The 17,927-nt window shown below is 43.5% G+C and overlaps 1 protein-coding gene across 1 annotated transcript in view; it reads left to right on the top strand.

The window, feature by feature from the left end:
- ADGRL3 (adhesion G protein-coupled receptor L3) overlaps nt 1-17,927 on the top strand; it is a 482,163-nt gene that overhangs the window by 416,281 nt on the left and 47,955 nt on the right. Inside the window, exons 14-17 of the mRNA XM_058804039.1 lie at nt 406-614; nt 1,783-1,959; nt 11,331-11,540; nt 12,042-12,262. Of these exons, the coding sequence (XP_058660022.1) occupies nt 406-614; nt 1,783-1,959; nt 11,331-11,540; nt 12,042-12,262 (817 nt within the window). The remainder of the gene's footprint in view (nt 1-405; nt 615-1,782; nt 1,960-11,330; nt 11,541-12,041; nt 12,263-17,927) is intronic.

Here is a 17,927-nt window from a genome sequence, read left to right as displayed (position 1 = left end):
GTGCAACATGTTAGCTTGAAACATGTTTCCCAGGTATATCCAGGAGAATAAAGTGATGTCAGGTGGGAAATGGACCACCTGGCCTCTTTTTTTCTGAAGCCAGTTACACCTCCTGATGCCAAAAATAAGCCCACCTTCCCTGTCTGTCTTCCGCTCATCTGTTTGCTTATAAAAGTTTCTTTTGGAAGAAGGAGCTCTGCCCTTCTTATCCAAGGACTGCTTGCTGCACCTCTTGGTGCTCACTTGAATTGGCAAGAGATGGGTTTTCATATGCCACATCCTGGTCCTTTCACATTTTCTCAGTGCAGTTTTGAAGTTGGTTAAGAGAAAAGATTTGCAATGTGAAAAACAAAAAGCCACCCCAGTGACTCAACCTGGCTTGCTAACCTCTTACCTCTCTTCTAGGTGAGATCAGGGTGGCTTTTGTGCTGTACAACAACCTGGGCACCTATCTCTCCACGGAGAATGCCAGCATGAAGTTGGGAACAGAAGCAATGTCGACCAATCACTCCGTCATTGTCAACTCCCCTGTCATCACAGCAGCAATAAATAAGGAGTTCAGCAATAAGGTTTACCTGGCTGATCCTGTGGTGTTTACTGTAAAGCACATCAAGGTGTGTGACTTCAGAAAGCACTTCTCTTTTTTTTTTTTTTTTTTTTTTTTTTTGTTTCTGAAATGAAATGATGCAAAAGTTGGCTGCTGTGAGGCCCCCAGCAGTCCTTGATTAGATTTTGAATTATACTTTTGTTCCTTTGCACTTTGTGTTATTTATGGAGAAGGTGTCTCTTACATTGCATTAGTAGAAGTAAAGAAAGTGTCTCCTTTGAGCTGATGCCCATTGCTCGGTTGCTGACACGCATCATTCTGTAATTAAAAACTACCAATAAATTAGAATAGACCATAATGTTATTTTATCATGGTGGCAGAGGATATTAGAGGGAAGTGGAATTACAGTGAAGGAGTGTTGAAGTGAGGGGGAGAACGACCATCCTATAATGCATCGAACTCCGAATTTATTGATCGATCAGTCACTTTAAATAACAGTGTTAATTAACTTCATGCATATTCCAAAATACAGCTTTATGATAGGCTAACAGAGAAAACTCTAACCACTCCTTTTGTTTTACAATACCGTAGATTGTTTACATCAAACAAAATCAGTGTTCTCACTGTGATACGAACGGTTCTCAAAACTTCCATAACTGTTCCCAGGGTGCCATCTTTTCCCAGAGAGGATGTTACCTTTGTTATGGGAAGACTGCCTGAGAACTTTATTGCTTATACAAGGATGCCTGAGAGAGACTAATTGTTTATAGAAGTCAGGCTGGAAACTGCTTTGAAACTGCTTCACAGCTACCTGTTACTTTTCTCTCAGCTGCATGGCTTCGTGGCCTTTTTCTTTAAGCCATACTTGAACTAAACTCCCGACAAAGGAGGACAGCTAGTCCTCCTGCTAGCCAAGCTCGGTCGTTGCAATAGTTGATTGCTTAAAGCAATTAATTTCTCTGCTCTGCAATGCAAATGAAGCAGTCTGGTTTTGAAGAGCTGGATTTAGTCAATGTCTGAAATTAATCAAGAACAAAGAAGTAAGTTTGCATTAGCAAAGAGTGCAGCAACAATTTAACTTTCTCTGGTATTGGCAAGTAATACTTGACGAATAAACCACTGCTAATTGTTTATCTAAAATTAAAGGGTGAGAGTTACAAAGAGCCTCAGTAGTGCATTTAGAAATCTCTGAGACCCTATCATTGTTACTGCATTTATTAATTTCTTCCTTGCAGCAGTCAGAAGAAAATTTTAACCCAAACTGTTCATTCTGGAGCTACACAAAGCGTACAATGACAGGGTATTGGTCCACCCAGGGCTGTCGCCTCCTGACAACTAACAAGACACACACCACGTGCTCCTGCAACCACCTCACCAACTTTGCAGTCCTGATGGCACATGTGGAAGTTAAGGTAGGCATTGCAGATTCCCAGGCTGATGCCTATGCACTGGGCAGGAAAAGTGGTCAATGTGTGGCACCATTTTGTTACTACTATGGAGCTGAGCAGGGAAGTTGCTGTGTGACAGTAACTCTGAAAGTAGAAACCATCTGGTGTAAGTCTTCTTTCTGCTCTGTGGTGAAACAGAAAATAGTCACACCAATGCAAAACCTGTCTTGGGCTCTTGGCATGGGCAACTCTGAGCTGGCAATAGTGAGTGAGCAGGTTTAGCTGTTGCTGTGTCCTTTGCTAACTAGTACAGAACATCTCCTGACTGGGTTCTTTCTCATAGGGTACTCCCTGTGTCACCAGGGAGTAGCAATATGGGGGACAGAAGTGTGCAGTCCGCCTCATGAGGTGCAAGGTTGGGTGTCCTGCTGGTGGCAGCTGTAGATACACTGCCAGAAGTGTTTGTGTGAGGTGCATGTGTGGAGCCAACAGTGTTTTCCTCCTTCCAGCTGAGGGGAAAATACATTGCCTGCATCTCACTGTGTGACAGAGAGATGCAGGGTGTGACAGATGAGAGGGAAGCCTCTGATACCATCCTGTATAGACTGGGCATCTACTTGAGGCCAGTACACGACTAGCTGGTTCCCTTGCGTGCATTTATGTCTATGGTGTAAATCTGCTTTTCACATGACTAACCCCACTGAAGCTAAAGAAATTAATCCTGGAGGTAGATGTTCCTTGTGGTAGCAGTGGTTTTGGGACCAAAGCACACATTTGGGATTTTACTCAAGAAGAGGAGAATGGACAAGATGATCCTCCATTTCCTGAGCTGCCTTGGCTGTCTTTGGTTGAGAACAGTCTAAACTGCTGGAAAAAGAAGAGAAGGCCCTGATGCCCAAAAGATTTTGGCCTAGTCATTTTCTTTATTGTGGTGTCTCCATTTCATGTGCCTGGCACATCAGCAAAATCCAAAGCTCTGATCTAGATATGGAACTGGCATCTTCCATGCAGGCAGAACTTTCCAGATTCACTTCCATAACCAGCATAACCACAAAAGCTGTTATGGTTTTAAAACTGCTTTTTCTCAAGTAGTCTTCCCCTGTCACTGCTTTGTGTATTTCTGTTCCACTTAATAATCTGAAGAGGAATGTGAAGAGCTGCAATAAAATGTGTATTAAATGAGCATCATATATGACAAAAGTTCTGCAAAAAAAGAACTGGGAGCCTGGGGGTACATTTCACACAACAGCTGGGTCCAGCTGAGATGGGCAGGATATATCTGTTGCTCCTGCAAGTTGTGGTAACCACTTCATTCTGCTGGAGTCAGTCCTAGTCCAGGAAATATGCCATTAAATGTTTGTGCCATTGTCTTGGGAGATGCCTGAAGAAAAGGCCTATTCAGAGCACATATTTACAGCTTAATGGCATTCTGCAGACCAGGTCTGGTTTTGCCAATTCCCTACAAATGCTTGAATTGTCATAAGAAATGTGTGTTTGGCTCATTATCACCCACCTGGAATTTACAGATATGCCTGAGTCACTGAAGTCAGGGGTTGCAGCTGGGAAGTGCCGACAGTGATCCGCTCCACTGGTGTGAATGGGGGCAATCCCTGCTGCGTGGTGCAGATACAGCCCAGTGCTCAACAAGCCTCCTCTCAGACTACAAATGGGTCAGCCTTGTCTGCACTTCCATCCAAACCTCATGAGACAAGTAGAGCTGCTGTTATCTCAGCTTGCAGGAAAAGTATGTAAGACCCTTCCTTGCCCATGTTCATCCTGCAGGTTGGAAAGAGCTGCAGCTGGAAGATTCCCGAGTGCCAAGCCAGTGTGCTATTAGCTAGTGGCTGTTCCTGGGTGTTAACAACTGCCCTCGAGACTTTCAGGTCATGTTTTATCATTTGGCTGCAGCCAAAGTACCATTGCTGTAGGAGCCAAATTGGCTCCACTGTGTTGACTCCGATACAACCGGACAGCTTCCTGGCATGTCCACCTCAGTGATCATCCTGGCCTGAGGGCAAAGGCAGGGCAGGGTTTCCTCCCACATAACACAGGCACATATTTCAGATATAAATACACAGACATTTGCAACTTGTCCTGCCAGCTGCTTGTCACCTTGCTCTTCCTGGTGGCACGGTCTCACTCCATGGTGGAGGTGACCATGTGGCTCTTGGCACGGAAGGTGGCTTATGTGACATTGCTTATGCCATTGTAATGAGTTGATTTTAAAGTCTTGGCAGCACAGTATCTGCTAGTTTGGAATAGTGGAGGTTTAAAAACAAATGGGGATTGTTGTCATTCATTGACTCATGCTCACTCCTCAAAGATATGCTTTTGAGCCATTTTTTAATCTTGTGGCTGGTTCAAAAAGGCATTCCTCAGTCATTCCATGACCTGTTAGTCTTCTTGGAGGTGGAATGATCCTTGGGGAAATGACGTAGTGTGTTTCTGCAAGACCTCTTAGACCAGTGTTCTGGCAATGACCAGGATCTCTCACAATAATTAATAATATTCTGGGAGTTTTGCAACAGAAACAGTTTTCTCCCATGATTGAGATTTGTAGTTTCCTTACTTCAATTGTTTGAATTTTTGGATCCATAGGGAAGATCCTTTGCCTTTAAGAGTATCCACAGCACCCTGCCTAATGAGACTGAAAACTGGGCATCATGGGGAGCAGACATCATAGTCCTGCTAATCAAAAACCAGCACCAGTTTGACAAGTGTCACATCTGCTCATGAATGACGTCCCTGCCTGGTAACATGGCACAAGAGCCTGTTCTCCAGAGGGGGTCTCGGTGGCCGCTCTGGGAGTTCTGGGCTGAGGTGTAATTATTAACAGAGTGTGTGTGGCAAGGTGGAGCTGCAAGGTAGCGTGGCTGAGGAGAGGTGATTGATGGCCATCTGGCTCTGCAGGGTGAAAAAGCAATATGTCTTTGTGCAAAGGGACAGAAAATGCCACCAGCTGACCATGGCAGCAGGGATTTATTGGTGTGCTTGAAGAGTAGGAGTTGCTGGAATCAATTCTGGTCTGACTAGGACAGTAGCTGATTAAGAGGAGAATTTAATTTGAAGATGCTTTCTGCCTGTTAAAATAAGTTGGACTCAGAGTTTCTTATTCACCCACTGGAGTAAAATAACAGCATCCAAGACCAAGAGCTGGCTGTGTACACAAGCAGGATGCATAACTGCTGGGAAGAGCAGTGGACCCTCACCTGCAGGTCCCCCTCCAGCCACTGAAAAAAAAATGTGGTGGCTTCCATGCTGTGGAACAAATCCCATCGTTAAATAAGCCATCCTACCTATGTAATTGCTATAGAATTATTCAAAATTTACAAGTTGTTTTTCATAAGCTTGTGCTTTGCATCATACTAATTATAGCAGATGCATCTTAAATGTGTCATGGGAAAATTATGCAGCCAGAAAACAAGTTCAGAGCTGGTGGGAAAATGCAATTAAAAAAAAACACCCAAACCAGAATAAGCAAAGGTACCCCCAGGGTAGATAAATGTTGCTTATCAGTATGTAGTGAGTGCCAGATCTTACTCTTCTTTTTAAATACAAAGAGAAAGGAGGAAAAAAAGAAAGGTGTTTTACTGTTGCAATTAATAGGAAAGTTTCAGGTGTTTTTCTTTACCACAAAAAGGTTACACTGTGCTAATTATTTTGGAAGTGGAAGCATAAGGCAAGCTGAGGAGAGAAAGGAATAGAAATATATGAAGTCTGAGTGGAATGTAGCAGTCCATTGCCTAAAGCAGCAGAGGAGCAGGCTGGAGTTATTGCAGGCTGATCCTGTGTTCTGAACTTCATGTAGCTCACACTGGCAAGTGCTAAGCCTTGATCTGTGTCTTGCTGCACCCTTCCCTTCTGACCAAGAGCAGGGTGAATGTGAGGACCAAAGCAAAGGTAGTGGTTGTGCTGTGGTGGAACCACATCCCAGCTGTCCCTTGGCGCTGGGCTGAGTAGGACCATTGCTGTGACAGCAGAAGCTGATGACACCGTGACCAGGCTTTTTCCAGAAACTCACATTTCTGGCAGCTTGGCTGGGTGGATGTCTACACCATGTTTGGCACAACTTCTGTAGCTCATTTCTTGGATTGGGATGCCATGTGAGTAATCAGAGCTGCCTAAATCCAGCCATCATGGGAGAGCAGCATGATGGATGCAATTATTATTCCTAACCTCACCTCCTCTCAGCGACTGAATCTGACCTTAGCTGGCTCTCAGTTGCAGTGGGGTTGGTGAGTACAGAGGAATTAGTGGGCTCTTGCCACATGTTGTGTCTGCAGTAGTGTCTGTGACACATGGTGAGGTGAGGTCTGTTCCCATTTCTTTACGCACACCTGTCCCCATACAGCTGTGTTCTGGTCACAGAGGTTTCTAGGACTTAGAATGGCTGCTGCTTCTGGCAGTCGCTGAAAGGCTTTCCATTTCTGGGGAGAAGTTTGTGGGAAAGAGTTCTGCTAGGAGGACTTCGTCTTGCTGAGGAGGGTAGAAGAGGAGGAAGCTCATCTGTGTTGCCCATGCAGAATATGAAGGCAGCTTCACAGACTAAGGCAAGGAGAGAAAAGATGACTAAACAACCTTTTAGGAACGCTCAGGGATCTGAGCCTTGTTGTAAATGGCCAAAGTCAGAAGACAGTAATATTGCACAGAGGCTTCAGGTGGGAATTTTCTCTCTTTATTCCTGGGTTAGGACCCGGTGGTGCCAATGATCACATCACATTTGCAGAGCACAGAGGGAATGTGCACCAGGTCCATGGGTGCTGTATTCACTGTGGAGCACAGCTGCCTACCTCCCTGGGTGCATCCTTGGGGAAGATGGAGAGGATGAGTGCTAAAGCAAAGGGATCCCCTCAGCTCATCGTCCTCTTGGCCACAGAAGGGAAAAATCTCCCTTGAAGCCTCTCATGCTTTCATAGCCATAGCAGGGGATGCCTTTAGCCAGCTCGGCTGCGCTTCAGGAATCCTTGGGGTTTCCTCCCAGTCCATGTACCCCAGCTTGGTGCTTTTGACACATATACAAAACCATCTGGCTCTTCAGTAACCCTTTGCACATAGCCAGCAAAGCATTACAGCCAGGTCATAGCAGTAAATCCTCTCACCACCAGAGATGGGGCAAAAAGGGCAGAGAGACCCTGCATGCCTCCAAAGACCTACAAATCCAAGAAGCAGCATCAGCAATACACAGAAGTTCAAACCTGTCCCACTTGGGTTTCTGCCCAGCCCAGCACTCTGCCAGCTCCCACCAGGCGCAGAGCGGTCATATTTGAGCTAGTTTGATGACATTGTGTTTTTATTTACTGCTTGCTTATTCTTCCATCCCCAAAGATATTACTTCTCCCATTCCTGGAAGGACAGATTAGGCAAAGGAATGTGTCCTTTGCTGCTGGCAGCTTGGTTTGGCTGTTGTTTTTTTCTGCTGATGTTTTTAATGAGAGAGGAAATGGCTGTTCATCTCAGAGAGAGCCATTCTGTCATAAGCTGACATTCCCTGGGATTTGTTTTTATTAGCTCAGCTGTGGTGTACAGACACTGCCAGAGCTGCTTATTGATTTTCCCAGCCTGGATAATATTGGGGCTGCCTGCTCACCCTGCTGTGGTTGCTACCAGTGTTCCTGTTACTCCTCCTGCACAAATCCCTGTCAGCACTCTCCTCCTACTGCTCTAAGCCCCTCTGGAAAAAAACCAGGTCTTTATCCCAAAGCCAGAGACATCTCTTTTCACTGGGCTTTGCATTTTCTAAATCATAAATGTAAAAAACATACTTACTATAGAAACCCTGTCACTGAAGTGTGTTGTTTTTTGTAAAGAACAACTTAATAAGTTGTTCCTGTGCTAAAAATGTGTGTCACCCTATTCTGTGAAGTTGAGTGTAGCTCAGTGGTAACAAACCTCAGTGTCTTGCATGCTATGCCATGTAGCTCCAGTTTGGAGAGCCATGGTGCGTTTGGACAAGGAGTTGTTTGGTTGATGCTGTCAGGAATTGTGTCTTGGACTGATGTCTGGTATTTATCATGGGCTCTGCTGGTTGCCCAAGTATTTGGGAGGATCATTGAGAAGCAAGAGGTGACTGTAGTCAATACCCTGGTGGTCTCAGATGTATGTTGGATGCTTTAGAGACCCTAGGGCTTTCATTGTGCTGGAAAGATATTCCTAGGGATCTTCTGGGAATGGCAGATCCCAGAGGGTCATGATCAGAGGCACAGAGTCCACTTGGACCTGAGCAGGGAGCTCAGACTGGATGACCCCACTGGTGGTCCCTTCCAACCTTCACCATGCTGTGACTCAGTGGTTAGCATGCACATCTGAGCTGTTTTATCCTCAGTCAAGGAGTTTTGAACTGTGCTGGACAGGTAAAGAGAAAATTTGCTCTTCTTGCATTTTTCTGTGGTTGAGAACAGGCTTGAAGGCTGAGACCTACATACAAAATCTTGGTATGCCCTGTATCATATTTAACCCTGGAACTCCATATACCACCTGTGTAAGCCAGGTTATGCTGCTTCTTGTTTGTCACACAGCGATCAGGTGATGGCAAGGAAAATCTTCCCTTTCCCATATTATTCCAATTGATATAACAGTGCGGAAATTTACTGGTTTTAGTCTCCAGCAAAAGGCAAGTTGCCTTTTGTTGTACTTGCTGGTGTACAAGCTCTGGATGTGCCTGCCCTGAGGGAGCAGTTGGCACTGCCATGGGAAGGATGCCAGTGCTTATCAAGTCTTCCCTGATCCATTTGCTCTGCAGTAGCACCTGAAACTGGCATCTCAAACAGGCTGGAGTGTACCCAGCCTTTAAAATTCAGCTCACTTCTTCTCTTGGACTTTACTAGAAAAGGTACAAATTCATATTTTTTCCCCCTGAGGGGTTTTTAAATTGCTCTTGTTCCCAGTTCATTGTTATCATTCCTTTCTGTTTGTTCTTCTGTGAGTTTGCTGAGTTTGGGGAGGGAGTTTGTAATTATGGAGAAGTTGTTTTTATGGTTGCTTCCCAGCACTCCAGGGATGAGTGTTGCCTACATAAAATCAGTATTATCTTTACGATTAATATTAAAAAGAAAAGCAGTAAGAGTGATAATAGTAATAATAATAATGATACAGCAATGAAGCATATTTACTGCTAAGCATGGTGAGCTTCTTGGGCAAGCAGCCCTTCCCTGAAGAAAGCATAGAACCTAGATGGTGGGATCTCTCTCCAAGAGCAAAACCACCTTTAATTCCTGCATCATGTCTTAAATTCAGCAGAGTTGTGGTATTGTGATAAGAGGTGCAGGAGCTGGGACCTGTGAGAGAATAAGCCCTTGGAGAATTTTCCCTGCACCATGCTAAATTTGTCTTGGGATGGATGAATCTGGCCCCATCTGGGTGGGGTGTGTGCATCTGGCCAAAGTCTGCCTGGTTTCTTTCTCCCTGCATCCACCTGCATTAGCTGCCTTCTCCAAGAGCTCTTGGTCCATTCAGCCTGGCAGGCCAATTTAATCAGACGAGGGTTTGTTCAGGGAGATGTTCTCATGCCATCCCCCTGCAGCCTCAGAGAAAAGAAAGAATGATTTGCAAGGTGCAAGGTTTGCATTAACATTTTTCCGCAGAGTTAAGAGGGATGGATGATCTGGAATGACACTGAGATAAAGCAATGCGCAGCTGCCAGGGAAATGATGTGCTTCATCTTGTCAGGTTTCTGGGCGCTGCTGGATGAGCTGGCTGGAATAGGCATTTCTGTCATAAGCCACAGAAAGCACACAATGATTTCTTGTCTCCCCATTGGACTTGTGACCTCTAGTTCCTTAGGTGTTGGAAATAGTTGGAAAGAGATGCAAGGGGGTTTGGGCAAAGGAGCCCTCCATCTCTCTACCTCCAAGTCTTCCTGGAGACAAAACTTCCTGCATGGAAGGGATGGAGCAGAGAATCACTCCCCATCTTTCATTATCATTTGATGCCTTTCACTCATGCTGGTAAAGCCAAAGAGCTGAAAGGTTTGAGATGTTTCTTGCGTGTGCCGACATAGCAGAGTGCATATCGAGAAAGGCCTGACATTTGATGCAACTTTATCATTGGCAAGCAGGCAAAGAAAGTGGATAAATTAATCACCTTTTCCCTCCATCTGTCATAAGCTTTTATCCTATGGAGAGAAAAATGTTTCCACTTTGCCCTGGCTTTTTGAAGTGTGACACTATTGCGTTTGCCAGCCTACATAATGCCCAAGTCATCAAAATGCCAGAAATGGTGGGGAATGTGGTTATCATTTATAACACAACCTGGTGGATCACAAATCTGGGCTTTGAGCTACTTTGATCTTTGGGAAATGCCCCCAGAGATTTCCAGCCAGTCTGTTCCCGAGGTCATTGACTCTAACTACTTACCCAAGCAGTTTTCTCATGGCTCATCGTGTATTCCTTGTGTTTTATTTACATTTTGTTAAGTAATGACATCTATAATTTCACCACATCTGGTGGAAACTTGGGGAATTACGGATGAGTTTAACAGCCTGAATAGTGAAGTGCAATGCTCTCACCAGGAAGGTCTCATCATGTGCCTCCTCCTTCCATGAGGGACATGCAATGTAAGATCAGGAGCAATGCAGCAGTGTTTTGTCAGCAGAGCCAAGGTTCACCTATCCTGACTCTCATAAAACTTTGTTGCCTAGTTTTGCACTGGCTTTGTTTGCATGGCTTTCAAGTACATCCATGTTAAAAGTTCATCACAGGGAATCAGTCACTTGCCAGGCTGTCTTAAAATCACTGTTCTGTTACAGTTTAAAAGCAAATTCATGTTAAAAGGTCTGTCTTTTTTTTTTCTGGGTAATGTTCTCTGGATCAATCTGACTTCCCAGGAGTTCTAAAATATAACTCCAGGGTTTGAAAAAGAAAAATCAAACTTCCTTTCTCCTTCCCCTGTGGAAAAAGAAAAAAAAATTAAGCAATCTCTTTCTTTCCAAAGCCTCTGAGCTCATACATCTCTGAACATTTTAAGAGAGTCTTTTTTCACTGTTGGCAAATGGTTGTAATGGACTTGCACTTGTTGGACATGATGTTGTTAGCATGAAATGCTTTTTTACACTTGAATCACTCTGTTCAGTGGTTCTGTATACTGGGTGTCCAGGCACTCCTTTGCCATGCTTGTGCAAGATTGAGTCGCACACAAGACTAGCCCTGATATCTCAGTATTTTCATCAACACCATTATGCTTCTGCAAGGTTTTGGGGTCTGAGTCTGTTCAGGGCACCTGCAGCTTGCAAGATGCTTTGGAGTCTGTGTTCCAGGTTGCAGCTTTCTTGCTGCAGGGTTCAAGTTTAGGTGCATTTAATCTTTTTGCTACTCATGCCTTGTACCACAGACAACCTCACTCTGTGTGCATTAGAAGTCATGCATCATGCACCTGATGAGATTTTTTTGTTTTACCTTCAGCACAGCGATGCAGTCCACGACCTGCTCCTGGACTTCATCACATGGGTTGGCATCCTGCTTTCCCTGGTCTGCCTCCTGATCTGCATCTTCACCTTCTGCTTCTTCCGTGGGCTGCAGAGCGACCGCAACACGATTCACAAGAACTTGTGCATCAGCCTCTTCGTGGCTGAGCTCCTCTTCCTCATCGGCATCAACCGGACTGACCAGCCGGTAAGAGACAAAGCATTTTCTGCTTCTGTCACAGGCTCTTGTCTCAGTGCATCTGCTGTGTCTGACCAGTGAAAAACATTCCAGCACTGTCTTCATGCCATGCACGAGTCCTCAAAGGGCTGGGCCCCTAGTTAATAACTGGGATTCACATGCTGATGCCTGCTGTGATTTCAGGGGCTGTATGTGTGTTGCTTGTCAATGTGTGTGTATGTTTAATAAGCAGGTTCTAAAAATGAGCTTATACTGTGTGCATCTTCATCTGCTTATTTGCATGAATGTGTACGTGCTTGCCTTTGTATCTTTTAGTATCACTTATATATGCTTGTACTATTTTAAAACAATTCACACATATTTCCCAAGTGTAAAAAAGTTCTTCCTTTGGAGAGGGAAGATAAGAACACCCTCATTTTTATTAAGCCTCCAAGTAAGAGTACACCTGACTGTTGCATTAATTAATCATGCTACAAACACCTTTCCTTGCTCTTTTCAATCCTCACACAGATTGCCTGTGCTGTCTTCGCTGCCCTGCTGCACTTCTTCTTCCTGGCAGCTTTCACCTGGATGTTCCTGGAGGGTGTGCAGCTGTACATCATGCTGGTGGAGGTGTTTGAGAGCGAGCATTCCCGGAGGAAGTATTTCTACTTGGTGGGGTACGGCATGCCTGCGCTGATTGTGGCCGTGTCGGCAGCAGTGGACTACCGGAGCTACGGCACAGACAAAGTGTGAGTGACCATGGCTTTGCCTGGACCTGCTCAGGAGAGGTGGGAGTGGGAGCAACAAATGGACATGGGGAGCCCAGAGGAGTTGTTCAGGCAGAACTCACTCAGCCAGGAGGCGTGCCTTGCCTTATCTCTGTGTTTCTTGCAGGACAAATTCCACACTATGAAATGATTTGCAAAGGTATTTTCTAGGGAAGTCAGTCGAGGAAAATTTTGTCACATCATTGCATAACATCAGCAGAGGTCACTGTCCCTAGTTTCAGTTTGGTACTATATCAGCAAGATCCTCCTTCTCTAACCAAAGAGTATTTCATATTTGGATGAAGATACTGCTTTCTTCCTCTTTTTTTAAAACCGTTCTATCAAATTAACAGAGCCTGCAGGCAAAATAGGTGGTGACTATGGAATGCATTAGGCTCTTTGCAAATCAGAGCAGCTATATCATTTATCATTACGAGTATTCTTAAGTGTTTTCAACATTGCTGAAGCTGGTATGAAAGCACAAGTTAGATTATCATGCAACACTGTTGAATGGAAAACAAGGGGAAGATTGAATGTTTGATTCTCTTTGCCATCTTTGCTACAATAGGATTAACAGTGTGTTTTTAGTGACTTTTTTTTTTTTCTTCCTTTTCAGTCAGTCTGCCTTTCCAGTCTCATTTTAACTGAGTTAAGGGCTCAGTATGAAAGCATGTATAGTAAAGAGCCATTGTTGGTTCTGAAGCTCTTTTTTGGCATAGATCAGGTCAGGCCATGGCAGCATTTGATTTTCTGTTAGGTTCAACAGCAGATTTTTTGCCTGAAACCTTATTTGTATATATGAACCTTTATTTTATGAAAAAGCAGATCTGTAGAGCAGTGGAGCTGCTCATGATCCATTACCATGCCAGCAGGCAAGCTTGGCTCCCAGATGGATATTTGTGTTGTGTTCCTCCCATGAGTAGGAGAGCAGCGACCTGAATTTGTATAAATGTCACACTTCATGGAAAGGAAAGGAAATCTCCTACAGATAAGGGTAGGAGGGTGTAAGTTTTTTAGGATCTCTACCAATTTATCCAAAGTAGTTTGACTGACTTTTACAGGCCTAGGGGGCAAAGAATAGGTAACACAACAGCTGATTGCCATTTCTGAAGGAGATTTTCCATCAGTTGCCACCTGCTTCCTGCCCCAACAAACTCTTCTATTCACTCCCCCTCTTGAGCATTATATAAGCACCTATTAAATCAGGTATGGAAACAGTTTGCCTTGTCCCTTTAGACAAATTTATTCTTAACTATGGTGTTCTTGTGGAGGACATTGCTCTTCACAGTGGCCTACATCAGGCACGTTGAGCCTCAAACATACTCCAGTAGTCTGGAAAGGACAGCACATCTGCCATTGCTGGAGCACTGTCCTAACCTGTCCAGTTTACAGTGTAGTATTTTGTGGCTACTTTCCACACTGTTCACCCTTTGGCTTTTGCAAATAGACCTTCGTTGCCAAAATATTTCCACGGCATGGAAGGTGCAGGCAGAAAGTTTGGCTGAAATTCCCTGAAGGCGAACACTTCGCTATCTTGGCATTGAAGAGGCAGCAGTCCTGTGTGTGTGCCAATAAAATATGTCTCCCTCACCACAGCACTAAGTGGTATTTTAAATGATTAAACATGTATATATAATATTTTGCAAATAAATATTTACAGAGATTTGCAAATCTAAAATATTTATTTATAATTTTTAATTCCAGAATGTACAATTTCATCACGTTCTCACAGAGGAAAATAAAAACCATACAATATGTTTTGTATAACTATCATGCTCCATCTGGTTGATGGATGATGATGTATTTTTCAGTATAATGTTATTAGAAGGGTAGAACTGATTAGAATTTGTAGTGAACTGTATGCCAGGCATGCATAATTTGATTGCAAGAAGTTGCTTGGTTTTGCCAGGTTTTGTAAAACATCCTCTGGAATATATTACTTGCCTCCCTCCATTATTTACTGCATTTGTTTAAGCAGGACTTATGGAGCTGTTAGTGTTATTTGTTTTTTGCCTGGCATTTGGTGCCACCATTCATACATCTCAGAATGATTTGCTTAAACACACAGTCTAGGGTTTTCTTGATTTCATTTTCCTTTCTAAATCCAACCCTCCTGTAACACATGCCCAGATTACATAGCCAGGAACAGGCAGTTGTTCCTCCCTCTGTTGCTTTACTCATCACTTGGTGCTTGTGATTTTCTTGAAGTATCCCATGTCCTATTATTCATATTGGCATTTTGGAGTAGCTACTTCATAAAGATATTCTTATACACTTATAATTAATTCAAGGATAGGGATTGATCCTTTTCCTAGTTCTTTGTGTTTGTTTGCTTGTTTGTTTTTTTGTTTGTTTTAGAACAGTTCAAACCCCTTATATTAGGAGATTAATTTGCTTTTGTGACTAAGCAGCAGCAAAAATTCCCTTAAAAGATCATCCCATTCAGGCTAGCTCAACTGTGTTTGAGATAAATCAGAAATGTTGCATCTCACCTTATTCTGATTCTAATCTCTTAAATGAAGATGAAAAGCAGGAAACCCCACTGTAGATAGTGTGATTCCCCCACATTGCCAAAGAGATTCTGGCAGTGCTCTCATAAACTTCCAGGTTACTATTTCTTGCAGGCCATATCTTCAGCTGCTGGGACTGAAATGGCCACAGCTCAAGTTAGGCTGCAAAAAAGAAGATCCTGGTATTGTACTTAAAATAAATAAATTAAAAGATAAATAATTTGCCTCATCCCATGTGTTAATCAAGTCCATCCATTTCCTCAATGGATATGATGTCAAGGGTCATGGTGGGCAATGCTGCAAAATGCAAGGAAAATAGTATAAAAAATAGTATTTGCATTTGTAGTTAGTGTTTGAAAATAACTTACATCTAAAATTCAGTAAAAGCTCAATTATGGCTTTAGTGGCCTTTGAGAAGACTTATGCTAGAAGCAGGCCATCCCAAATCAGCAGCAAGAAACTATTCCATATTTCCATACTTCCCTGGGTTTTATATCAAAGCCTCTCACAAATTGAAGAGGAAAGCAGCTACGCTTTGAGTTGTTCAATATATTTTAGAAACTTGTAGGTATATTCATTCACTGGTGATCAAATCCATCATGGCAGGGATCTCTCTTTTGTCTCTCCCCCCTTCCTCCCCCCTTTTGGAATGCTATAAAGCAGGATATACATGGTAAGCAATCCAGCTGTCAGAAAGCAAAATGAAAGCCCTGTGTATGTACACAGCCTCTGAGTCCATCAGCCAGGCGCCAACATTTCATGCATGTAAATGCTGCTCAGAAAATAGCATCTAACAATGTGCTCTGTCTTGGGTGGCTCCACTGAACTTGTTTTATTTGCAGTGCTGCTGCCAGCATTTGGAGGAGGAAGCGTGAGCTATGTGGATGCTGAACTCCATTAAGCAGAACCTATATTGCACCCTTGAAAGGCATGTCTGGTGCATGCATATCCCATTGCTGCACCCTGACAAGGAGGCTGTACAGCCACATGAAACAAACCACTGAGCTCCCATGAACGACATGATATGTTTAGGGCTCTTCAAATTTTATGGTCCAATGGCAGCTAATGATTGTTTATTGGTTATATTTAATGCACACCGGGGATAGTTTAGTATTTGATTTCTCTTCATGCAGAAAATAGAGTAAACTCTTTGTAGTCTTTATTACTTGGGCAAAGCCTTAGGTGAATATTGTGAGTTGCCACTGTGGAAAAGGAGGAAATTAAAAAGTAAAGGAGAGCAGTGCCACAGAGCTTGTCACGAGAAGTGAATGCATTGGGGTGACTCCTAGAAGAAGCAGTGGGGTTTTGAGCAGTATTCCCTACATATGCACATTTCCTGATAATCCCTTGCCTTGCACTGAGCCCTGAAGGCTCAGTGTTTGCTCAATGGCAGCACAGCCTAAACTCATAATGTGGCAAGTCCGTGCTCACAGCGCAGCTGCTTGTGGAGGGTCACAAGTAACTCAGCAGCCCAAGATTAGCAACTCTGGGAAGTGAGTTGCCTGATTGCTTCCTTGTTTGGAGGAGCTCATTTATGCAGCTCATTGTGCGTGTGGGTTTTTGTCTTCTAAGGCAAGAAAAGCTCAGTGTGGTACTTGTCTGATTAGCAATTTACAGCTCCATAACGCAATTGGCGGGATGCCTGTGTTTTGATGTTTTTGGTCTTAATTTGCATTTTTAATGAGGTATGACTTAAACAGGTTCAGAGTTTCATCTCTTCCTGATGACCACCAAGAACCCCATTTCTTTTTAAGTCCCCCAAGGCTGAGTATTGTACACAGTTTCATAGAAAGGCAAATTTTCCATTCAAACAAATAAAAAATGACATTGCATTCTTTGAAGTGTGCAGAGAGGCCTAAAAGAGCCGCCTCTGTTTCTCACAAGCTGCGCTTCAGCTTAGGTGAAGGCATCTCTCCTAGGGCTCCTTTTGCTCCATACCTGGCCCCCCGCTTACCCTGATGGCAGGACCTGGTTCCTCTGCTGTTTCTCATCCACAACATCCTCAGTTGTTTTCTACAAATGAAGAGACAGATATTTTAGGGGAGTGGGGTGGAAAATTTCATTCTTTTTGCTGTCTGGAAAAGGTACCAGTTGCTTTGCTCTTCTTTGCTGAGCCTGGCACAGCTTTTTGCTCATTCTGTATTTCAGCTTTCCCTGGTTTTCCCCATGTCCCAATCTATATGCATTCAAAACCAGCTGCACCAGATGTGACTGAAGGGTGATCACTGTGCTTCAAGAAGTAAAGAGAGGGTTTTATGTTTTTCCTCTTCCCCAAACTTTCCAAGATCCAGGTCACTCTTTATGCTGAAGGAAAACTAAGTTGATGGTAACTAAAATACAGTGTTCCCAACTTCTGGGCAGCAGGAGTTGCCCTGTTTTTAATGTTTTGAATATTAAACTGTCAAAAAAAAGTTCAAAATATTTTCATTAAAAAAAAATAAAACCCCCACAACCCTCTGAGTCCTCTCCCACACACCAGCACTCATTATCAGTAGAAAAAAATGATGGGGCTGCATATTCTGTGATTTATATGCAGCAGCTGAGGCATAAGCACCAGTTACTCATTTTTCCTGAGGGGGATGGGGTAGGTATAAAGTCTGAAACGCCGTGTAAATATGTGAGCTGCTGCTATGCGGACATCCTTGTTTCGGAATGGGGGGGCACTTTTTACAGGGACTTCATTATCCTTGAAACCTCTATTCCTTTGTCAAATCTAGTTGCAATTGGGTGACATTTCAGATAGCATTATGGGTGATACACAGATGTCATGATGGCATAAACCTTTTCCTATAGGGAATCAGACTCAAGTAGTTTCGAGTCACTCATGTTGTTCCATTACCAGCTGCATCTAAATCACCTTGAACTTCAGCAGCCAGGGAGGAAACAAGATTTCCCAGCAATAGCTCTGAAAGCCTCTGTTTGCCTGCCTCTTGCATTAAGATTTTGCTGCTATCACGTGAGGATTCTGGATGAGCAACTGCAGAGGCAGTTCAGGAATGACAGTTAGGGAAGTGACAGTATTTTAATTTGTGACAAATAGCCTTATGAGTGTGTGTATATATCAATACATCTCCAACGCTGATGAGACCTGAAATTTATATGGTCAGGAAGGGAAGTGAGAAGTTTTCTCTGCATAT

Source organism: Ammospiza caudacuta, chromosome 4 (assembly GCF_027887145.1).
Source record: "Ammospiza caudacuta isolate bAmmCau1 chromosome 4, bAmmCau1.pri, whole genome shotgun sequence".
NCBI lineage: Eukaryota > Metazoa > Chordata > Aves > Passeriformes > Passerellidae > Ammospiza > Ammospiza caudacuta.
Note: the sequence above shows the minus strand (reverse complement) of the source record. Positions and strands in the feature narration are given on the sequence as shown.